The 24,598-nt window shown below is 44.0% G+C and overlaps 2 protein-coding genes across 10 annotated transcripts in view; both read right to left on the reverse strand.

The window, feature by feature from the left end:
* Positions 1-3,284: 3,284 nt before the first annotated feature.
* Positions 3,285-24,598, reverse strand: part of LOC310635376 (uncharacterized protein) — a 30,964-nt gene continuing 9,650 nt past the window's right edge. Inside the window, exons 1-2 of one of the 2 annotated variants that reach the window (XM_083354244.1) lie at positions 7,282-7,335; positions 3,285-6,182 (exon numbers count right to left, since the gene is read on the reverse strand). In XM_083354244.1, the coding sequence (XP_083210370.1) occupies positions 4,181-5,632 (1,452 nt within the window). In that variant the 5' untranslated portion in view covers positions 5,633-6,182; positions 7,282-7,335 and the 3' untranslated portion in view covers positions 3,285-4,180. Of the gene's footprint in view, positions 6,183-7,281; positions 7,336-24,598 lie in introns of those variants that run through there. The other variant, XM_083354245.1, reaches the window with a different exon arrangement.
* The window catches only part of LOC310635370 (uncharacterized protein), a 74,727-nt gene continuing 62,088 nt past the window's right edge, over positions 11,960-24,598 (reverse strand). For 4 of the 8 annotated variants that reach the window (XM_083354226.1, XM_083354225.1, XM_083354224.1 and 1 more), the window contains one exon: positions 11,960-14,381. In XM_083354226.1, the coding sequence (XP_083210352.1) occupies positions 12,045-13,877 (1,833 nt within the window). In that variant the 5' untranslated portion in view covers positions 13,878-14,381 and the 3' untranslated portion in view covers positions 11,960-12,044. Of the gene's footprint in view, positions 14,382-14,467; positions 14,583-18,087; positions 18,128-24,598 lie in introns of those variants that run through there. The other 4 variants (XM_083354230.1, XM_083354231.1, XM_083354229.1 and 1 more) reach the window with 3 other exon arrangements.

Consider the following 24,598-nt stretch of genomic DNA (forward strand, 5'->3'; position numbering starts at 1 on the left):
TCTCCATTTACACCGCAGAGGAAAAAAGGCAGCTCTATTTGCTCGCGGCTTCTCCTCCGACCTGTCTTTAACTCACCTTTCAGAAGCTGCTTCCACCTTGGGAAGTTTAGGATTGCCACTCGCCACGCCTCCCTCCTCCAAAGAATGAGCCGGAAGAGGAAGTTCCTCTGTCTTTCTCTTCTCTTCGACATCCTTTCTAGCAAGGCTCGATGGTTTTAACTCTTTCACCCCCTTTATTTGTCGGGTCTCAGCCATGGCCGCATAGTAGCGCTGTTAGATTGGCGATTTTCCAGCAACTGGTGTTGTTTAAAAGCTCCGCTTAACGGCATCAGTCTGGAAATAACGCTCATTCTGTCTCTGGGGTTTCTATGGGTTTTTTTTTAAATTAAAAAGTCGTTTTCTACTCTTAGCGACCACATAAATAACTTTTCTCCAGGGCCACCTAGCCCTAGACCAGGGGTAGGCAACCTTGGCTCTTTTGTGACTCGTGGACTTCAACTCCCAGAATTCCTGAGACAGCCAAGCTGGCTCAGGAATTCTGGGAGTTGAAGTCCACGAGTCATAAAAGAGCCGAGGTTGCCTACCCCTGCCCTAGACCAGCGGTAGCCAACATGCATATGTAGAAATTCCACGTGTATTTTAGCCTGAAAAATGTCCCAAATTTAATAATCAAACCTTCTGAGCTAATTTTAGAGATGTGAGGGCTTTAGCCATGAAATGATGCCTAAAGCCTTTGCAAGATTTGAAGCACCGGTCTTGCCCGTGGAAGCCCTCAGCTCCAAATAAGGGCAGAAAATACTGCCCAACACCCCCACCCCCCAGAGATCCCCATTCAAGTAGTCTTCACTTGCTAACCGTATTTGAGACTGGCATGTGTCGCTAAGGAGCCCGATCATTAAGCATGATGTCACATGACAGTGGCAACCTACATGTGCTCCTTGTTAAGCTAATCACTGTGGATTCTTAAAGGCACTTTTACGTGACTGGCAACATCTTGATGGCATCCTCTTGTCAGAAGCTGGCTGGAAAGGTCAGAAGTGGGATCATAACTGTGCACTGATTGGCAGCATCCAAATTGGTACAACTCCTTTTCCTGCACCTACAGAACCACAGGAAGTGTGGTTACTGAAGAAGTGCCACACTGGCCACAAATTTGTGGACCAGGTGTATGTCAGCTTTTACAGTGCCGTAATAATGATAGGGACGTGGTGGCTCAGGACACTGAGCTTGTCGATCAGATGGTCAGCAGTTTGGCGGGTCGAATCCCAAGTACTGTGTAACAGAGTGAGTGCCTGTTACTCGTCCCAGCTTCTGCCAACCTAGCAGTTCAAAAGCACGTAAAAAATGCAAGTAGAAAAATAGGGACCACCATGGTGGGAAGGTAACAGCGTTCTGCGCGCCTTTGGCATCTAGTCATGGTGGCCACATAACCACGGAGACGTCCTCAGACAAGCGCTAGCTCTTCGGCTTTGAAATGGAGATGAGCACTGGCTCCTAGAGTTGGAAACGACTAGCACGCATGTGCAGGGAAACCTTTGCCTTTAATAATGATGAAGGCTCAGTGAACAAATGGTGAGGACTTCCTATACAACTGAACAACCCAAAGGTCACCTCTTGGAATACATGTTACAACGTAGTGTGTATTGCAACAACTACCAAATTATTCAGCCAGTAGATGGCGGTCTTTAGTTTGCATCTCCACTTATAATCTGTTTGTTAGAGTTTCCTGTGACAGTTAAAACGTTAAGCAGCAAGGCCGATGGTGACTATACATTTTAATTTTCATTTGATCTGTATGGCCACGTAACCGTTCTCTGCTACTAATCTGTATGGCTATATAATAATCCTCTGCTACCAGTTCTACGTAATAAAAACAGAATTTCTAAAATCCTCAGTGCTATTTTTTTTATACAGTACTGGGTTAACCATAATTGAACATGGTTAATACCCTAATACGGCTCCAATAGGAAATATTGTGCTTGTTAGCTAAACATGGAAGTAAAAGAAATCAAAATTCCAGAAGAGACCCTTAAACATTGCTATTTGATAGGAGCTAGGAAGTGAGTCTTTTCCGTTGCTGATCCTACCCTATGAAACATTCTTCCCCCTGAGGTTTGGCAGAACTTTATCCTTCCAGCCTTCCATCAAGCAAGGAAGATCTAGCTGTTCCCCATAGCACTGGGATAAGAGGCACCTGCACATCAGAAGCTTGATTTGGCACCAGGTTTTTGTTTAAATGTATTGGTTTGAATAGTTAGTTAGTTTAGTTTATTGATTAGCCCGTAGACCATGTCAGAATAGAGAATTCCAAACATCAATTATTAATAAAATCCTATAAAACAAATGAAAATGAAATTGGAGTAAGATACAATAATTTGATAACAGGGATGACTGTGCATCAGAAGCTTGATTTGGGACCAGGTGTTTGTTTATATTAATTAAATTTAGATGCCTTTTATCTTGTGGTGAAGTTCTCCAAGTTATCTCCTTGCAAGATGAAAGGTAACCAATTTTGAGCAAGAATGGCACCAGGCACGAATATAGGCATGAATATAATTAGTAAGGCCAGGAGGCCTGGTCACTTTTAAATTGAACAAAAGCAAGAATCACTTTTTGGGGGGATTCCTAGACTATCAAATTGCCATCAGCCTTGCTAGAAGTGCCCTATAATTGCAGGGAAGTACATTTTAAATAAAAGGGACACGGTGGCTCAGTGGGTTAGGATGCTGAGCTTGTCGATCAGAAGGTCGTCAGTTTGGCAGGTTGAATCCCGAGTGCCGCGTAACAGAGTGAGCGCCTGTTACTCGTCCCAGCTTCTGCCAACCTAGCAGTTTGAAAGCACGTAAAAATGCAAGTAGAAAATAGGGACCACTATGGTGGGAAGGTAACAGTTTTCCGTGCGCCATTGGCATCTAGTCATGGTAGCCACATGACCACGGAGACGTTGTCAGAATCCATTTATATCACATTCATAAATGTATGTTTAACACATTATTCCCCCCCCCCCTGGATTCTGCCATCTCCCGAGGAAGGAGGAGTGGATGTGGATTCAACCTGCCTTAGGTTATTTCAAAGACCAAGGGAAACCTTTTGAACTGGGGGAACAAAGGGGAGGGTTAGGTAAGAAGGCATCTGGCCTGTGTCTCCATTTGAATCTGTGAAGGAATAAGGCAATAACCATAAAGATTTGAAGTTCCCTTTTTCCCACGAAAGGGATGACACGAAGTAAATGATGGGGGGGGGCTGACCAAATGGGGTTGAGGGAAGTGGGGTTGAACCGGGAACTCTTTATAAAGTCTCAGTCTGTAAAACAATACCAGGTCACGTCTTGTATTTCCACAACAAAACATGTCCTAGTAAAAATTCCTTTTGGACTAGAACTGACTCCAAGAGTTTTTGTTTTCCTAAGACGTGGATTGGGGTGGGTCCTGACAGATGTCCTCGGACAAGCGCTGGCTCTTTGGCTTTGAAATGGAGATGAGCACCGGCCCCTAGAGTTGGAAACGACTAGCACATTACTTTTTCCTTTACCTTACTTTTACATTTTAAATGCTGAGATTTTGCATTTTGCCATTTGCTATATATGGGGTCTATTGCTTTCTGTATTAAGGTTTAATTGCTGTAAAGCTTGTGGAATCATATGAATTGGCCTGCCATGTACACCTTCTTACTACGTAAAAATACATACATACATACTTATATCCCCCCTTATTATATATAGAAATAACTCAATGTGGGGGGGAAAAATACAGATCCAAGCTTGATTTTTCTCACCCAGCAAAGCAGTTCCCCTCAACTCCGTAAAAGGGAACTACTGCACTGCGCCAGAGAAAGGAAGCTCAGATCAGAGGCCTGCAGGCTAAAACATATGAAGAATGCTTACAAGAACCGGGCATGGCTAGTCTAGTGAAGAGAAGAACTAGGGGAGACATGATAGCAGTCTTCCAATATTTGAGGGGCTGTCACAGAGAGGAAGGGGCTAACCTTATTTTCCAAAGTATCTGAAGGCGAGACAAGGAACAATGGATGGAAAATGATCAAACAGAGATTCAACCACGAAATCAGGAGACATTTTCTGACAATAACAACAAACAATGGAACAGCCAGCCTTCAGAAAGCTGTGTGTGATAAGGGAGTAACTTCCTTTGAAACACTGTCTGCAATCCGAGTATTTCAATGGTTAATCCACTATGTGTAACTTTACATGATTTATAAGGCTAGACCTACTACTGAAATCTTTCCCACAATCCGGACATTCATATGGTTTCTCTCCTGTGTGAGTCCTCCAGTGTATCACCAAATGGGAATTCCAACCAAACCTTTTCCCACATTCCAGACACTTATATGGTTTTTCTCCGGTGTGAGACCTCTGATGTTTCACCAGGTAGGAATTCTGACTGAAAGTTTTCCCACAATCTGGACACTGATATGGTTTTTCTCCCGTGTGAGTTTTCTGGTGTATCATCAGGTTGGAATTCTGACTGAAACTTTTCCCACAATACAGACACTCATATGGTTTCTCTCCTGTGTGAGTTCTCTGGTGTCTCAAAAGCTTGGAATTCCAAGTGAAACTTTTCCCACAATATGAACAATCATACAGTCTCTCTCCTCTGTGACTCTTCTGGTGCTTCACCAGTTCAGATTTGCAACCGAAATGTTTCCCACACTCTGGACACTCATAAAATTTCTCTCCCGTGTGTGTCTTCTGATGAATCACCAAGTTGGAATTCCGAATGAAACCTTTTCCACAAAACAAACACTCATACAATTTCTCTCCTGTGTGAGTCCTCTGGTGTATAACCAGATCAGAATTCCGATGGAAATTTTCCCTACAATTTGCAAACTTATATGGTTTCTCTCTGCTCTGAATCCTCTGGTGTTTCACCAGGTAGGAATTCTGACTGAAACTTTTCCCACAATGACATTTATATGGTTTCTCTTCTGTGTGAGTCTTCTGATGTCTCACCAGGTCGGAATTGCAAATGAAACGTTTCCCACAATCTGAACACTCATAGGGTTTCTCTCCCGTGTGAGTCCTCTGGTGTATCACCAGGTCAAAATTCTGAGCAAAACTTTTCCCACAATCTGGACACTTATATGGTTTCTCTCCTGTGTGAGTCCTGTAATGTCGCACAAGGTGGGAATTTTGAATGAAATTTTTCCCACACTGCAGACACTCATATGGTTTCTCTCCTGTGTGAGACCTGTAATGTCGCACAAGGTGGGCATTTTGAATGAAACTTTTCCCACACTGCAGACACTCATATGGTTTCTCTCCTGTGTGAGTCCTCTGATGTTTCACCAGGTCAGATTTCCGAGAGTAATCTTTCCCACAATCAGGACACAGAAATGGTTTTTCTCCCGTGTGAGTCCTCTGGTGTGTCACCAGATTGGAATTCTGACTAAAGCTTTTTCCACAATCCGGACACTCATATGGCTTCTCTCCTGTGTGTGTCCTCTTGTGTATCAGTAGGTCAGATTTCCCAGTGAAACTTTTCCAACAATCAGGACATTCAAAGAGTTTCTCCCCAGTGTGAATCCTCTTATGTCTCACCATATTAGTGGTGCCTGTTAAATCTTTTGCCACATTGGGAGCACTGGTAGGGCTTCTGTCCGGTATGGGTCCTTCCATGAATCATGAGGAAGCTCTTTTGAGTAAAGCTTTTGCCTCACTACAAATATTTTTATGGGTTTTCACTGGGTGGATTCTTTCATGCATAATCAGCTGTGATCTGCAATCTATGTTTTTCCCAAAATAAGCTGTCTATGGGTTTTTCCAACACTGACATTCTTGGGTATTTGAGGAGGCCAAAAATATTTCTGATCCCTTATCTGGAGGCACTTTCATTCAGGCCACCCTTCCCTTCATCAAAGGCTTTCATTAATACCTGCCCATTTTGGCTATCCAACGGACTTTTTTCTTCCCACTAAACTTCCAGTTAATTCCATTTTTTTCTTTATTTGGATATCATTCCCCTTGACTTTTCATGCTTGCTTGAGTTCCACATAATTTATTTTTTCCACTTCAAAATGTTGTTCTTGTTATTCTCTCCTTGATCTCTCATCTGCTGAGGAAGGAAAAAAGGAAGTAGAAAATGTTTTGACTGATGGCTTGTTTCGCATTGTAATACTGCTTCTCATTCTTCTTTTCTCCAGAGTGCTCTTCTTGGCATCCTGTTTGTCTGTAAGATTCATATTAGCAGGTTAGTTTCATTATTGTTTAAAAAAATGGCAGGATATGTGAAAGCAGCAAAAAAACCCATATATTACCATGAAAGAACAAAGACGAAAATTCTAGTTTCATCTCTAACATTAATTATGATTCATTTGGCATGTAGAAGACTAGCAGATCCAAGCTCAAATATAAATCATAAAATTCTCTTTTTTTGCTTGGGTAAATCACACATATATGCGTGCCTAAACAAAAAGAATTTATTTACGTAGACAATCTATCTCTATTTCAGTATGCAAAATGTCCTAGAAATGCATTCAAATTTTATCTAAATTTAGAAATGGGGGGGGAGGGAAATAAATGTACTTTAAGAATTTTGCCTCAAAGTTCTTTTGATGGCTTTTGTCTATCGTAACCATGACATTATTATTTATGATTGACTTGGCATAAAGACCAGCAAAATTCAAGTTAAAATATTAATTTGTTTATAAAATTCACACATATACGCCCACAGAAATAAAGACCTAAGTATTTACATCTTTCTGCGTCCATATGTGTACGTATATCAATCAGAATAGAGCTGGAAAGGAACTTGTAGGAACTGTGTAGCCCAACCCCCTGCTCAGGCAGGAGACCCCATATCATTTCAGACAAGTGGCTGTCCAGTCTCCTCTTAAAAACCTCCAGTGATGAAGCACCCACAACTTCTACAGGAAAACTATTCCACTGGTTAAACTGTTCTCACTGTTAGGAAATTTCTCTTTAGTTCCAGGTTGCTTCTCTCCTTCATTACTTTCCACCCATTGTCCCTTATGTCACCTTCTGTTGCTCTAGAAAACAAATTGACTCCCTCTTCTTTGTGGCAGCCTCTCAAATATTGGAAGATTGGAATACTGCTATCGTGTCATTTCCCATCTCCCAGGAGAAAATTGCAGGGAGAAGTTTTAATCATGCAATATAAGTGCATGATTAAAACTTTGGAAACAGAAGGAACATGCAGCAGCAACCGACATGTTTCAGCCTCGTTGCTTGCTCTGCTTTTACGCCGTGGAGGAAACCAGGCAAATCTACTTGCTCCCGTCTCCTCCTCCGACCTGCCCTTCACTCACCTTCCAGCTGCTGCTTCTTCCCTGGGAAGAGCACGAACCGCTCTACATCTCTCTATCCTCCCGTGGATGACTCGGAAGAGGAAGTTCCTCAGCCCTTCTCCTCTCCTCGACATCCTTTCTAGCAATACTCGCTGGTTTTAACTCTTTTCACCTCCCTCCGGTTGAATATCGCAACTCGGCCACCGGGGATGCCGCGGTTAGGTTGAAGGTTTTCCTGCTGTTGTTGTGTTAGAGCGCCACCTAGTGACCTGAGCCTTGAAATACGCTCATTCTGTCTCTATCCGGAGTTTCTAAGATTTTTTTCTAAATGAAGTGCCGTTTTCCACTCTTAAGAGACTGTTATGTATTGAAGTATATTATATGGGCCGTTATAAATGTATAACGGCTGTGTTGTTTAAATGTTAATTGCCCGTCTGCAGTTTTGCAAGCTTGGGTTTTGAGCGGGAAGATTGCTTTCAATGGCGGTCCATATGCGACTGTTAGAGCCGCTTCTGTGTTAACCTAATAAACGTTATGTTACTTTCACCTTCGTCTCGTCAATGCCTCACAGATCCCAGTACACAACAGAGACCACATCCATAACTTTTCTCCAGGACGAACTAAGCCTAGTCTGTCCTTTGGGGTCTCGAGGCAAGCCCTCATCGTCACTGCAACTGAGCCTAGCAGACAACTTGTCTCCCCAAAAATAGAGAAGGGAATTTAGAGGATTAGCCAAATCGGACCTAATTCTCATTTACAGGGATGAAATTATAGAAGGTATTGAAGCCACAGGGACTTTGGGGAGGGGAGGGGGTGGTGATCATGCAATATTGGAATTCAACGTTATGCAAGCACAAGCAATAGAACACAGTCAAACCAGAGTCTTGGACTTCAAGAGAGACTTGAAATCTTCTGTATGGCTATATAATAATACTCTGCTACCTGTACTATATAATACAGACATGTCAAACACAAGGCCCAGGGGCCGGATGCGGCCCGCGAAGTGGTTTCACGTGGCCTGCGAAGCCATCCTGGAAACAGTGAGGGAACGGCCCCCACTGCCTTGGCCCTGGCCCAGAGACCCTCCTTCTGCCAGAGACCCCCAGATCTGTCCCACTCCTGCCCAGGCCCCCATAGGCACCCTTGATGCGAATGATGTAGAGCTGGCCACGCCCACCCAGTAGGCCATATGCACTCTAGCCACGCCCACCCAGTAGACCACACCCACCCAGGCCATACCCACCCGGCCCCCTGAGGGCAACCGCAATGCTGATGCGGCCCTCAATGAAATTGAGTTTGACACCCCTGATATAATAAAACAATTTCTAGCATCCTCAAGTTATTTTTTTTTTAAAAAAGTGCTTGCTTAAGCACGGTTAAACCTGGTTAATACGCTGATGGGGCTCCAAGGGGGAATAATGTTCTTGTTTGCTAAACATGATAGTTAAAGAAATCAAAACCCCAGAAGAGACCAGTGGCAGATCAGTCCCATATCGTTGCCAAGGAAACAACATGTCCATACAATCCCAAGGAACCAAGCTTAATCTGAAGGGAGACTTTTTAAATCTTCCAACCAGCAGAAAATTGCAGGCACCAATTTTAGAGCCTACAGCACCAGTTGAATAAAATCTGGGGTAGGAAAGAATATGTAGTGGCTGAGTTGCTACTCTTCTTTTACACCATGGAAGAAACCAGGCAGCCCTACTTGCTCCTGGCTTCTTCTCTGACCTGCCCTCAATTCACTTTCCAGCTGCTGCTTCGGGTCTGGGAAGAGCATGAGAAGAGGCCTCTGTGCCTCCATCCTCATACTGGTGAGCCGGAAGAGCAAATTCCTCTGCCCCTCTCCTCAACATCCTTTCTAGCAATGCTTTCACCTCGCCTGCTCTCCCTCCGGTTGGATGTCGGATCTCAGTCACCGTCACCGCCGATGCCGTTATTAGATTGACGGCTTTCCAGGCACTGGTGTTGTTTAAGAGCTCTATCTTGTGACATTAGGCTGAAAATAGGCTCATTTTGTCTCTGGAGTTTCTAAGATTTTTTTAATTAAAGTGCCGTTTTCCTCTTAGCGACCACATCCATAACTTTTCTCCAGGACCATTTAGCCCTGGTCTATCAACCCTGACTGCTCTTTAGAAGGCCAGATCCTGAAGCTAAAACTCAAATACTTTGGCCACCTAATGAGGAGGAAGGACTCACTGGAGAAGAGCCTAATGCTGGGAAAGATTGAGGGCAAGAGAAGGGGACGACAGAGAATGAGGTGGCTGGATGGAGTCACTGAAGCAGTAGGCGTGAGCTTAAATGGACTCCAGAAGATGGTAGAGGACAGGAAAGCCTGGAGGAACATTGTCCATAGGGTCGCAATGGGTCGGACACGACTTCGCAACTAACAACAACAAAGGGACACCCTCATCGTCATTGCAACTAAGCCAGGAGCTTCTTTTGCTGGAACCAAACCGAGAGAAAGCAGTGTACCATCAGGCTACAACAAACCGCATCTCCCTTGGGGATCAATGAAGACTATTCCAGTTAGTTGTTCATATTGGGGCTGCAGGATAACGCCCCAAAACTACCTTTGTGACTGAAGGAAGCCGGAAGAGTGAAGCCTGACCCTACTTAGTTTCACAAGTTCAGCCAGGTGCTGCATCATAAAAGTTGATAAAGATCTTGTTTGTACATGCAGCCTTAAACACTTGCCAGCTTCATCCCATTAATAGACATATGAAATACGGGACAAAACCTTGAAGCACCCACCCATATTGCTTCCAAACACATCTAGAGAAGAGATATTATTTTTCCATCTGCATTCTTGCAGGGCCTAAATTTTACTAGAGGGCGGAATTCCTCTGAGCAGCCTTCCCAATTTCCAGAGGAGTTTGATTCTGGCACTGAACATTCCCAGGCAGTTTGGGCAAAACATTTGGAGGGCGCTAGTTTGCAGAAAGCTGATCTAAAGATTCCTGCGCTTTAGTAGCTGGCTCTCAATTCTTTGCCTTGATACCACCCACTTGCCCACAATTCTCACCTGCTTGCCTTAAACTCCTACCTCTTCTCACATCATAATCACATCAGGTCCTCACTTAATGACCCACGGGGTCATGGAGTTGCAATAGCGACTGGAAATGCCAGGAGAATGCCCTCACTAAGCGATGTGGTTTAAATCCACATGAAACTGGTAGGGGAGGCCATCCATCCTACGATACCCAATTATCTAGATAGTTCCTCGATTTGCAACACTTCATTTAATTTAATTTAATTTAATTTAATTTAATAATTTGATTTCTATACCGCCCTTCTCCCGAAGGACTCAGGGCGGTGAACAGGGCAATACACAATAAAGATCAAATACAAAAATTAAAAAACCATTAAACATCATGCCCATAAAATCAATACATATTAAGTTAAAAACTAATTTTAAAAACCCAACCCCATCCCGTCAGACCAGGCCAGCTTGTTCGAAAAAGAATGTTTTAAGATCGCGCCGGAAGGAGCGAAGGTCGGGGGCCGTCCAGAGCTCAACCGGTAAGCGGTTCCAGAGGTCTGGCGCGCCCACAGAGAACGCTCTCCCCCTGGGGGTCACCCATCGGCATTCTTTGATCGGCGGCACCCTGAGGAGGCCCTCTCTGTGGGAGCGCACTGGACGGAAGTTGACGCCGGTCACAGGTGTTGCCGTAGGTAATCCGGACCCATGCCATGAAGGGCTTCGTACGTCATAACTAACACCTTGAACCTCACCCGGAGAGCAACCGGTAGCCAATGCAGCTCACGGAGCAAAGGTGTAACATGGGAGTATCGGGAAACTCCCAAGACGACTCGCGCGGCTACATTCTGCACCAGCTGGAGTCTCCGGGTGGACCTCAAGGGCAGCCCCATGTAGAGAGCATTACAGTAGTCTACACGAGAGGTCACGAGCCCATGAGTGACTGTGCGCAAGGCATCCCGGTCTAGATAGGGCCGCAACTGGCGCACCAGGCGAACCTGGGCAAAGGCCCCCCTAGTCACAGCTCCAATATGCTCTTCCAAAGAGAGCTGTGAGTCTAGAAGGACCCCCAAGTTGCGGGCCCTATCTACGGGGGGTAATAGCTCACCCCCCATGGCCAATGATGGAATAATCGGAATTTCCCGGGATGCCGGCACGAACAGCCACTCAGTCTTGTCAGGGTTGAGTCGAAGCCTGTTCCTCCCCATCCAGACCCGGACCGCCTCCAGGCAACGGGACATCACGTTGAGGGCATCACTGGGGTGGTTTGGGGTCGAAATAAAAAGCTGGGTATCATCAGCATATTGGTGATATCCAACTCCAAAACCACGAATGATCTCACCCAGCGGCTTCATATAGATGTTGAACAGGAGAGGCGAGAGAACCGATCCCTGAGGAACAGGGACCATGTGACCATGTGACCAAAGGCACTGAAAAAAGTGACATGAGCGTTTTTCACGTAAGGACCACTGCGGTATGCCCATGGTCACGTGATCAAAATACAGATGCTTGGCAAGAGGGAGTCTTGCACATGGGTCAATCACACCTTGATCACCTCCTGTTTGGATTACTGCACTGAGCCACCCAGAAGCTTTACCTGGTCCAGAACACAGCAGTACACACAGAACTGGGGGCCCCTAGGATGCTCATGTAACTTCTTTGTGGTGTGAGCTGCACTGGATTTGTTTCTTTAAGCTGCAATTGAAGATGCTGGTCATCGTCTTTAAAGCCATTTCTTTATTACAGCAATAGCACTTAGAATTAATATACCACCCCACCGTGCCTTATAGCATTCTCATTTATAGTGTTACTCCCCTATGTGTAACTGTACATGATTTATAAGGGTAGCTCTACTGCTGAAATCTTTCCCACAAACAGGACATTCATATGCTTTTTCTCCTGTGTGAGTCCTCCAGTGTATCACCAGACTGGAATTCCGACTGAATCTTTTCCTGCATTCGAGACACTCATATGGTTTTTCTCCTGTGTGAGTCCTCTGGTGCTTTACCATGTCAGAAATTCGAATGAAACTTTTCCCACACTCCAGACATTCATATGGATTTTCTCCTGTGTGAGTCCTCTGGTGTTTCACCAGGTAGGAATTCTGACTGAAACTTTCTCCACAATCTGGACACTGATATGGTTTTTCTCCAGTGTGAGTCCTCTCATGTATTACCAGGTTGGAATTCTGAATGAAACTTTTTCCACAATATAAACACTCATATGGTTTCTCTCCCGTGTGAATTCTCTGGTGTCTCACAAGCTTGGAATTTTGAGTGAAACCTTTCCCACAATCCGGACACTCATACAGTCTCTTTTCTCTGTGAATCTTCTGGTGCTTCGTCAGTTCAGATTTGCAACTGAAAGTTTGCTGACATTCTGGACATTCAGACTCTCTCTTGTCTGTGTGAGTTTTTTGGTGTATCATCAGATGGAAATTCCAACTGAATTTTTTCCCACAATCTAGGCACTCATATGGTCTTTCTCCAGTGTGAGTGTTCTGGTGTTGCACAAGGTTGGAACTCTGGCTGAAACTTTTCCCACAATCAGGACACTGATGTGATTTCTCTCCTGTGTGTGTCTTCTGGTGAATCACCAATTTCGAATTCCGAGTGTAACTTTTCCCACAATCCAGACACTGATACCGTTTGTTCCCTGTGTGAGTTCTCTGGTGTACCACCAGGTGAGAATTCCGGTGGAAAATTTTCCCACAATCTGCACATTTATATGGTTTCTCTCCCATGTACGTCCTCTGGTGTTTCATTAGGTAGGAATTCTGACTGAAACTTTTCCCACAATCACACTTATATGGTTTCTCTCCTGTGTGAGTCCTCTGATGTTTCACCAGGTCGGCATTGGAACTGAAACCTTTCTGACAATCTGAACACTCATACCGTTTCTCTCCCATGTGAGTTCTCTGGTGTTTCACCAGGTAGGAATTTAGGCTGAAACATTTCCCACAATCACATTTATATGGTTTCTCTCCTGAGTGAGTCCTCTGATGTTTCACCAGGTCAGAATTGCAACTGAAACCTTTCCCACAATCTTGGCACTCATATGGTTTCTCTCCCGTGTGGCTCCTCTGGTGTATGACCAGGTAGTAACTCTGACTGAAACTTTTGCCACAATCTGGACACCTATATGGTTTCTCTCCTGTGTGAGTCCTCTGATGTTTAACTAGGTCAGAATTGCAACTGAAATCTTTTCCACAATCTGAACACTCATAGGGTTTCTCTCCCGTGTGAGTCCTCTGGTGTTTCACGAGGTAGGAATTCTGACTAAAACTTTCTCCACAATCACGACATTTATATGGTTTCTCTCCTGTGTGAGTCCTTTGATGTTTCACCAGGTCAGATTTCCAAGAAAAATCTTTCCCACAATCAGGACACTCATATGGTTTTTCTCCTGTGTGAGTCCTCCGATGTTGCACCAGGAGGGAATGCCAACTGAAACCTTTCCCACAATCTGAGCACTCATATGGTTTCTCTTCTGCGTGAGGCCTCTTGTGTCTTTCCATATTAGTGTTCATGCTAAATCTTTTCTCACATTGGGTCGTCTGGTTGAGCTTCTCTCCTGCATGGGTCTTTCCATGAATCATAATGGAGCTAGTTGGAGTAAAGCCTTTGTCAAACTCCAACATTTGTATTTCTTTTCACCGGATGGATCGTCTCGTGCATAATCAGCTGTGATCTGCAGCCTCTATATTTCCCACAATAAGCTGTTTGTGGGGGGGGTTTTCCAACACTAATATTCTTGGATTCTTGAAGTGAACAAAAATGTTTCTGATCTCTTACTTGGAGGTTCTTGAGTCAACTCACTTTTACCTTTCTGAAAGGGTTTAATTAATACCTGCCATTTTGGCTATCCCAACGACTTCCAGTTACTTCTGCTTTTTCTTTATTTGGATATTATTGCCCTTGACGTTTTGTGTAATGTTTCCTTGAGTTGCACATGCTCTATTTTTTCCATCTCAAAACTTTGTTCTTCTTATTCGGTCCATTGTGTTTCCTCTGATGAGAAAGCAGACGAGTTTTCAAACTTCGTGCAGGAAGTGGAAAAGGTTTTGGGCGATGGTTTGTCTTGTATTTTAATGCTGCTTCTCATTCTCTGTTGTGCAGAGCGCTCTTCTTGGCATCCTCTTTATCTGCAAGATTCATATTAATGGGTTAGTTTCATTATTGTTAACAAATGGGTATAGGACGTGTGAAAGCAGCAAAAAACATATATTACCATGAAAACATCAAAATTCTAGTTTAACCTCTAACTGTCAATGCTGCTATCATTGGATGTTTCTGCTCTGACAAATGATGAAAATGCAGCCATTTTCTCTATTCCTTTAACATGCTTTTTATTACTTTAGAAATTAGGTGCAGCAGAGGGGGGGCAGTATTGGAATGTAAGCTCCTAGCCATAAGAATAACGCTGCTGTGGGAATCCAAGGACAAGTTGATAACGTTTTGGTGGGCTGTGTAGCTGAGGACAAATCCTGCATTTTAAACTAATTGGGGAATGTGATTTATGACAGTTAATTGGGGATGGGAGTTTTACTTTGTTACTTTGTATCTGGGGGAAGGGAATTTTGTTTTTGGGTTCAACTATGTAGTGCCGATACTTTATATCCCGAATAAATGTACTTTAAGGAAGAATTTTGCCTCAAAGTTCTTTTGATGGGTTTCATCTATCGGAACCATGACATTAACATTACTTATGATTGTGAACAAACTATACTTCAGAAAGTAAGCAAAGACATCCTGGATATAAAGGCACAATTAGAAGCTCAAAATGAAATGATTATTAAAAGTGAACAAAGAATCCAAAAAATGGAAAACAAATCAGAGGACATTGATAAAAAGGTGGAAATGTTATTACAAGAAAATGAAAAATTAGAACAAGCAAATCAAGATCTAAAGGGGGCAGTTACGATTCTGGAAATGGAGAAGGAGGAACACTATTTGACATTTCAAAATATCCCTCAGGATAGAGAAGAAAATATAGCAGTTTTGTTCATTGAGCTTCTAGCAGAGGCTCTGAAGGCAGACAGAGTAAGATCCAAATGGAGATTGATGAAATATTTTGCATGAACTCAAGCTACGCAAGGAAAAACAGACTACCAAGAGATGTACATGTAAGGTTTATACAGAAAACAAGGGATGAAGTACTGAGAAAAGAGATAAGCCATTACAATATAAAAATAAATCGTGGTTTTAAAGCATACACTACCATTTCTTAATTACAAAGCTGACTGCCAAAGGCATAAACTTCAGGTGGCTATTGCCGGAAGGCATTTTAATAAATTGGAATAACACAAGATATTGACTGGATTCAATCTGGAAAGCAGAGGACTTCAAAGAAGGAATAGAGCAATTTTAGATGAAGGAGTGGAACAACAACAAGGAACAAAAGGAACAAAAGCAAATGGAAGAGACGACTCAAGGAGCAAAGAGGACAACAGAAAGAGAAAAATGAACAAGAGTGTGAAGGTGAAGAAACTGCCAGAGAACAGAGCATTACGAGATCGACTAGACCTAAATCTAAATAATGAAAATGGAAATGGAGAAAGAAAATGGAATTTTTCCAGTGAATGTAAATGGACTAAACTCCCCATCAAAAAGAAACAAAATTTTCAGGAAATTACAGAACTTAGTAGATGGGAAAGGTTATTTACAATTCAAAAATGAAGAAATACCACAAGGAACCGTAGTCCCGTCTGTGGCACACGTGCCATAGGTTTGCCACCATGGATCTAGTATTTATCCTAGAACACAGGTCTGCAACCCGTGGCTCCGGAGCCACATGTGGCTCTTTCAGCCGTCTCCAGCGGCTCCCAGTCCTCTGCCATGTGCAGTCCAAAAAAAAAAAGTGGGACTAAAAAAGTTCAACCAATCAATTCAAATATGCAGGGTAGGTGCATATCTCGCCTTGGCTCCACTCTTCAGTCAAACCCTGTTCTGCGCATGTACGCACATGCGCACACATTTTTTGCGGCTCCCAGTTTTTCTTTTTGTGAGGGAACCGGTTCCGAGTGGCTCTTTCACTGTTTCAGGTTGCTGACCCCTGTCCTAGAAGAACCTTTGGAGATGATTCCTAAATTATGGGGAAAGATAGAACAATATGGAGAAACAGCGGGATTAAAAATAGACAAAAAAACAAGGTAATAGTTAAGAATGTTACAGATAAACAGAAAAAACAAATATCAGAAAAAACAGAGGTACAGATAGTGAAAAAGGTTAAATATTTAGGTATATATCTATTGGTCAAATGCTCAACAAGAAGATAACTATATAAAATTATTGAAAGAAATAAAACTGGACTTGGAAAGATGGAAGAATCTGCAATTGTCAATAATTAGGAAGAATTGCTACAGTGAAAATGAATGTATTGCCGAACATTTTATTTTTATTTCAAACAATTCCAATCAAACTTGAGAAAAAAATTCTTCCAAGACCCAAACTCAAAATTTTGAATTTTGTCTGGCAAGGAAAGCAAACTAGAATTAAGATGAAAATGTTACAAGATTAGGGAAATGGAGGTTTTGGGATACCGGAGTGGGCTTTGTATTATCAAGCATCTGTTTTAACCTGGGTGAAAGAATGGATAGCTCTTAGAAATAAAAGGTTATTATATTTGGAGGGACATGATTTACAATTGGGATGGCACGCTTTCTTATGGTATGGGGAAAATAGAGTTCATAAGTATTTCCAAAATCACTATATAAGAAATGATTTGTTAACAGTATGGGAAAAAAATTAAAACTAAAATATATTTAAAAATTCTAGGGGGGTTATCAACGATGAAAGCATTTGTACATCCAAACTTGGTAAACTTTGAAAAAAAAAGGACATATAGAGATATTCTAAATATTGATGGGAATTTAAAAGCTAAACAAGAACTGGAAAGTCAGGGGATCAACCTGTCATGGTGGGCACATTTACAGATGCAAAATAGACATGAAAAAGACGTGAAACTGTATAGATTTTATAAAGAACAAACTGTGTTTGATAAGATTTTGTTAACCTCAGATGAGAAATTAAGAAAATGTGTATTTTTTTGTTAATTTTGGAAATGGAAAGTGAACAAGTTAAAGAAACATGATAAGATGGGCGAAAAACTTTATTTATTTATTTATTTTATTACATTTATATACCGCCCTTTCCCTGAGGACTCAGGGCGGTTTACAGGGAATTAAAAACCAAAAATACAAAATACAAAAGTTAAAACCATATATTATATCCAAAGTTAAAACTTTGGATATAATATAGAACTAGAAAAGTGGCGAAAGCTACGGGGGAAAAATTATAAATTGGCAAAGTCAACCTTGCACAAAGAAAATTTATATAAAATGTTTTATAGATGGCACTTGCCACCAGCAAGATTTAGCAAAAATGTTTAAAAATATGTCAGACGGATGCTGGAAATGTAACCATAACTCAGGCACGCATTATCATGTTTGCAGAGGGAAACTGTTCCACTTAAATTGTTCTCACTGTTAGGAAATTTCTCTTTAGTTCCAGGTTGCATCTCTCCTTCCTTACTCTCCACCCATTGTCCCTTATGTCGCCTTCTGCTGCTCTGGAAAACAAGTTGACACCCTCTTCTTTGTGGCAGCCTCTCAAATATGGGAAGATTGGAATACTGCTATCGCGTCATCTCCCATCTCCCAGGAGAAAATTGCAGGCAGAAGTTTTAATCGTGCAACATAAGTGCATGATTAAAACTTTGGAAACAGAACAAACATGCAGCAGCAACCGACATGTTTCATTCTCGTTGCTTGCTCTGCTTTTACGCCGTTTAGGAAACCAGGAAATATACTTGCTCCCGTCTTCTCCTCCTCCGACCTGCCCTCCACTCACCTTCCAGCTGCTGCTTCGTCCCTGGGAAGAGTACGAGAGCCGCTCTATACATCTCTCTCCTCCTCCCGTGGATGACTCGGAACAGGACGTTCCTCAGCCCTTGTCCTCTCCTCGACATCCTTTCTAGCAATACTCGATGGTTTCCTCTCCCTTTGACCTTAGCTGCTCTCCCTCCGGTTGGATGTCGCAACTCAGCCAGCAGCGATGCTGATTATATTGGAGCTTTCCAGGCGCTGTTGTTGTGTTAGAGCTCCACCTAGTGACGAGAGCCTGAAAGTACGCTCATTCATTCTCCGGCGTTTCCAAGATGTTTTCATTAGGAGCCGTTTTTCCATTTTTAGCCACCAAATCGGTCACTTTTCTACAGGATGATCTAGCCCGAGTCTGCCCTTTGGGGGTCTCGCATCGTCGCTGCAACTGAGCCAGGAGCTTCACTTGCAGGAACTAAACCAAGGGAAAGCATCCGTGGGGGGAACACAATGTGCCATCAGGCAACAAGGAAGCCCTTGGGGATCAGTGGAGACTCTTCCAGCCAGTTCTACATCCTAGTTTGTATTGGATTCTTCCTGCATTTGCCAAAGAGACACAATTTGCAAACAGTATAAGAGCCAATAGTGTGCTGCAGCTGCCAAAAAAGCCAACACAGTGCTAGGTTGCATTAACAGAGGGATAGAATCAAGATCATGTGAAGTACTAATACCACTTTACAACGCCTTGGTAAGGCCACACCTGGAATACTGCATCCAGTTTTGGTCACCACAATGTAAAAAAGATATCAAGACTCTAGAAAGGGTACAAAGAAGAGCAACAAAGATGATTGGGGGGCTGGAGGCTAAAACATATAGGGAACGGTTGCTGGAATTGGGTACAGTATGTGTAGTTTAATGAAGAGAAGGGTGAGGGGTGACACGATAGCAGTGTTCCAATATCTCAGGGGCTACCACAAAGAAGAGGGAGTCAAGCTATTCTCCAAAGCACCTGAAAGCAGGACAAGAAGCAACGGATGGAAACTAGTCAAGGAGAGAAGCAACCTAGAACTAAGGAGGAACTTCCTGACAGTTAGAACAACTAACCACTGGAACAACCTGCCTCCAGAAGTGGTGAATGCTCCAACACTGGAAGTTTTTAAGAAGAGACTGGCCAGCCATTTGTCTGAAATGGTATAGGGTTTCCTGCCTGAGCAGGGGGTTGGACTAGATGACCTCCAAGGTCCCTTCCAACTTATTATTATTGTTGTTATTATTATTATAAGAATCACTATCAAGTATAAGAATCACTTGATAGAAAGAAGGAGGGAAGGCATACACTGTATGATCTTTGTAGGAAATGATTGGAGACAGCTACCTACCTACCTATCTAGCTAAATAGATGATTGGGGGGGGTGGCAGGGTGGAGAGAGAGAGTAGCAGTAGGTACCTATGGAGATTAGGATTAGTGAAATGTAGAGTTTAGGAATAGAGAAAGGATATGTATAGTGATCAGTGCTTATTTTGTAAAAGAAAAAGGAGCCGGAACTCACGTCATACAACCCACCTTGCCTACCCTACAAGATTCCATCCGTTCTGAGCGTTCTATGACAAAAAAAAGCCCTGATAGTGATACAAAGAAAGATGGACAGATAGTGTTATAGGCTTTTTGAAAGTACTGTATAGAGTAGACATAAATTATATAGAAAATAGGAAAGTGAGATAGATCTTATGTGAGAGACATTTTGTTGTAGGGGTTAAGGCCTCAGCCTAGGAAATGAGTGGGAATCTTAGGCAGAGTCTGCTAAGGTGTTTAGGCCAGTTCCTCTCCCAGGCCCTGAAAAGGAGGAGGCCTGGAAACCATCCACCTGTCCGTAGCTCTTACCTGCTTGCCTGGGACTCCTATTTCTTCCCACATCACAATCACATGAGGTCCTCAGTTAAAGACCCACGGGGTCCTAGAGTTGCAGTGGCCTCGCATGCCTGTGGTTGTGATAGCAGTGGAAAATCTGATGCCAATTCCTGTCTCAACCCGCAAATTACCCATATTTCTTCTCCTAGCTCGGGAGAGGCGTGAAAGAGTAATTTCCCCCACTTTGGGGCAGTTGGCATCCTGGCCAGCTTTATAACAGCAGTTTGCTAAATCACGAGAGGCTTTCCTGGCAGAGGATTTCAAGAGATTGTAGCTGAAGAGAGCAATGAGAGGTTGGTAGCCTGGAACTTCAACTCACCCTCTGCTTGCAGTTCTGACTTTGCCACTTGGAGAAAGGGCTGTGCAGGAGAAAGACAACTGGGCCCTTCTCGGTCTGGGTTGAGGCCGGGGCACATCATCAAAATGGCACTGGTTGCAACTCTCATGGACTTTTGGAGGCCTGGGGATAGATGGGGTACAACCATTTTGTCCCTCCTAGACCTCTCATTAGGTTTCATGATATCCTTCTGGACAGGCGTTTGGGACTGAAAATGAGAAGCACCTTATGACACTGTTTCTACTTCCATCTCCATGCTTGGGTCCAGTCAATGTGGAGAGGAGAGGCCAAGTCCTAGGCCCCTGCAGTTTGGGGTGCCCCAGGGCTCAAGCCTTTCACTGCCGCTTTTTTAACATTGACGTGAAATGGCTACTGAAGGCCGTCCATCTTACGATACCAAATTATGTACAGGTAGTCCTAGACTTCATGTAGCCACCTTTCATGAAGTCATGACAGCACTGAAAAAAGTGATTTGAGACCATTTTTCACAGGGTCCCCCTGGACTCACGTTTCCTGCTTTAAAAGATGATGGCTGGGGGAGGGGCTTTGCAGAGATTCTTCTGGTGAGCAAAATTATGTCCTTTCCTAGACCAGGGAGGCCTCCCAAAGTGGATCACTCATGCCTTCGTCCCCTCCCGTTTGGATCACTGCCCTGGGCCACCAAGAAACTTCAGCTGGTTCAGGATGCATCGGCGCACACAGTAATGGGAGTCCCTAGATTGCTCATGGAACATCTTTGTGGTGTGAGCTGCACTGGATCCATTTCTTTAAGGTGAAATTGATGATGCTGGTCATCAGCTTTCAAGCTATTTCTTTATTATAGCAATAGCAGTAGCAGTTACACATACAGTTGCAAGAAAAAGTATGTGAACCCTTTGGGATTACGTAGAGTTTTGCATTAATTGGCCATAAAATGCGCTCTAAACGTCATGTAAGTCACAACTATAGAAAAACACAGTCTGCTTAAAATAATACTACACAAACATTAGCTGTTGTCATGTTTTAATTGAACATAAGATGGAAACATTCACAGTGCAGGGTGGAAAAAGTATGTGAACCCCTAGCCTAATGACTTCTCCAAGAGCTAATTGGAGCCAGGAGTGAGCCAACCTTGACTCCAATCAGTGTGATGATATTGGATGTGTTGCTGACAGCTGTCCTGCCCTTTAAAAACACACACCTGTTTTGGGTTTACTGGTCTCAAGAAGCACAGTCTGATGTGAACCATGCCTCGCAGAAAAGAGCTCTCAGAAGATCTACGATCAAGAATTGTTGACTTGCATGAAGCTGGAAAGGGTTACAAATGTATCTCCAAAAGCCGTGATGTTCATGTGTCCATGGTAAGACAGACTGTCTACAAATGGAGAAAGTTTAGCGCTGTTGCTACTCTCCCTAGGCGTGGTCGTCCTGTAAAAATGACTGCAAGAGCACAGCGCATAATGCTTAATGAGGTAAGGAAGAATCCTAGAGTGTCAGCTAAAGACCTACAGAAATCTCTGGCACATGCTAACATTTTTGTTGACACATCTACAATAAGGAAAACATTAAATAAGAATGGAGTACATGGGAGGACACCACGGAGGAAGCCATTGCTGTCCAAAAAAAATATTGCAGCAGGTTTGAAGTTTGCAAAAGAGCACCTGGATGTTCCACAGCACTACTGGCAAAATATACTGTGGACAGATGAAACCAAAATTGAGTTGTTTGGGAAAAACACACAACACTATGTATGGAGAAAAAAGGGCACAGCACACCAACATCAAAACCTCATCCCCACTGTAAAACATGGCGGAGAGAGCATCATGGTTTGGGGCTGCTTTGCTGCCTCAGGGCCTGGATGGATTGTTGTCATTGATGGGAAAATGAATTCCAGAGTTTATCAGGACATTTTGCAGGAAAATGTACGACCATCTGTCCGCCAACTGAAGCTCCGCAGAGGATGGGTGATGCAACAGGACAATGACCCAAAGCATACAAGTAATTCAACAAAACAATGGCTTCAACAGAACAGAATACGCTTTTTGGAGTGGCCCAGTCAGAGTCCTGACCTCAACCTGATTGAAATGCTGTGGCATGACCTTAAGAGAGCGATTCACACCAGACATCCCAAGAATATTGCTACACTGAAACAGTTTTGTGCAGAGGAGTGGTCCAAAATTACTCCAGATCGTTGTGCAGGTCTGATCTGCAACTACAGGAAACATTTGGTTGAGGTTATTGCTGCCAAAGGAGGGTCAACCAGTTATTAAGGCCAAAGGTTCACATACTTTTTCCACCCTGCTCTATGAATGTTTCCATCTTATGTTCAATTAAAACATGACAACAGCTAATGTTTGTGTAGTATTATTTTAAGCAGACTGTTTTTCTATTGTTGTGACTTACATGACGTTTAGAGCGCATTTTATGGCCAATTCATGCAAAACTCCACGTAATCCCAAAGGGTTCACATACTTTTTCTTGCAAGTTTATATGGAAGAATATGGACAGGACATCCCCAGCAACAAAGCCTGCATCTACATTGTGCAATTCGCCCTGGATGGACCAGCTGCAGACTGGATGGTGAATCTGCACCTCGTGCAATGCCAGTTCTGGTGGCCACATATGAAAACAGACGTAGAGGCATATGTGCGGGGTTGTCATATTTGTGCCATCACAAAACACCAAATGGGGAAACCAGCCGGTTTGGTGCAAGTGGTGGTGGACCTGACCCAGCCATGGGATTGGGATGGATTTTGTGGTAGAGCTGCCACAGAGCAGGGGGTACACAGTGATCTGGACCATTGTGGACCTGTTCTCAAAACAAGCCCATTTCATCCCATGCAAGGGGCTACCATCAGCTCAAAGGTTATCTAGACTGTTCATACAGCATGTCTACCGCCTATATGGGGTGCCCCAGAGAATCATTTCGGATCAGGGGGTGCAACTCATGGCTAAGTTTTGGCGAACCTTCATCCGGTCCACTGGGTCATTGCAAGGTCTCAGTTCCACGTACCACCCCAGTACCAATGGAGCGGCGGAGCATGCCAATGTAATGGTGGAGAAGTATCTACGAAGTTACGTCTCCTACCAGCACGTGGACTGGGTTGACCTCCTACCATTCGCGGAGGTGGCTTATAATGCAGTCGACAGCAGTACTGGCTATACCCCTTTCTGAGTGGTTTATGGGCAGGACTTTGTCGCCATCCCTGAGTACCAACAAGGAGACCCCACATTCTACCAACCACAGGAATGAATAACCCACGTGTGTGTGTGTGGGGGGGGAAATGTGAAAAGAGCTTTGGTTAAAGCAGGGGCCAGTGCACAAGCCCAGGCCAACAAAAAACAGAGTCTCCAGAAAGTTTCAGGTGGGGGACCAAGTCTACCTATCAAAAAAATACATACGGTCAAGGATGCCCTGCAAGAAATTAGCCCCTAAATATCTGGGTCCCTTCCGAAACACAAAGATCATTAACCCGGTGACCGTTAGACTGCACTTGCCCTGAATCCTAGGAAAGGTACACCTGGTGTTCCACTGTAGCCTCTTAAAGCTGGCTGGGAACAACCCCTGTGAACCCGGGATGGGAAAACCAGGTCCTGTCCAAGGGATCAGTATGAGGTACAGGAGATCTTAGACTCCCGGTACTGAAGGGGGCAACTGCAATACCTAGTGAGATGGATGGGGTATCCTGTTTTGGATGCTTCCTGTGTACGGGAACAGGATGTACATGCCGCCCGATTAGTGCGTAGGTTCCATCGCCGATACCCAGGTAAGCCTGCAGGGGGGAAGGCGGCCGTCCGGTCCCTTAACACATCCCTAAATGTGTCTTCTTGTTTTCCAAGTGGACCCCTGGTAGGGGGAGCCGCCTGTCACGCCCTTAGGCTCAACACTCAGCCGGGTTGGGGGGGGGGGAAACAGTCCGTTTCGCTGCCACCTGACCTTCCAGCCACATGGAGCTCTGCTGCTCAACTGAGAGCTGGAGCCATCACCGCAACCCGCCGGGCAGCCCGCTGAGAAGCTGAGAGCCGGAGTCAACACTAGCCACCGGGCAGCCCGCCGAGCAACTGGGAGGCTGTCGTCAAAGCCAGGCGCTGGGGAGCCCCGCCACTCAGCTGGGAGCTGCGACTGACAGCTTCAGCCTCCTGGAAGCCCCGCCAAGCAGTAGGCAATGACTCTGTGCAACAGGAGCTGCTGACATGCTGGAAACGCCGGCGCCTGCGCTCCATGGCCAAACACCTGGGGAGCCGGGTGACAGCTCCCAGCTCCTTGTAGGTGGACTGGAGGTCACTTTCCTGGAAAACCTCCTTCCCTTCTGGAAC

This window comes from Vipera ursinii (genome assembly GCF_947247035.1).
Source record: "Vipera ursinii genome assembly, chromosome: 2".
NCBI classification, from domain to species: domain Eukaryota; kingdom Metazoa; phylum Chordata; class Lepidosauria; order Squamata; family Viperidae; genus Vipera; species Vipera ursinii.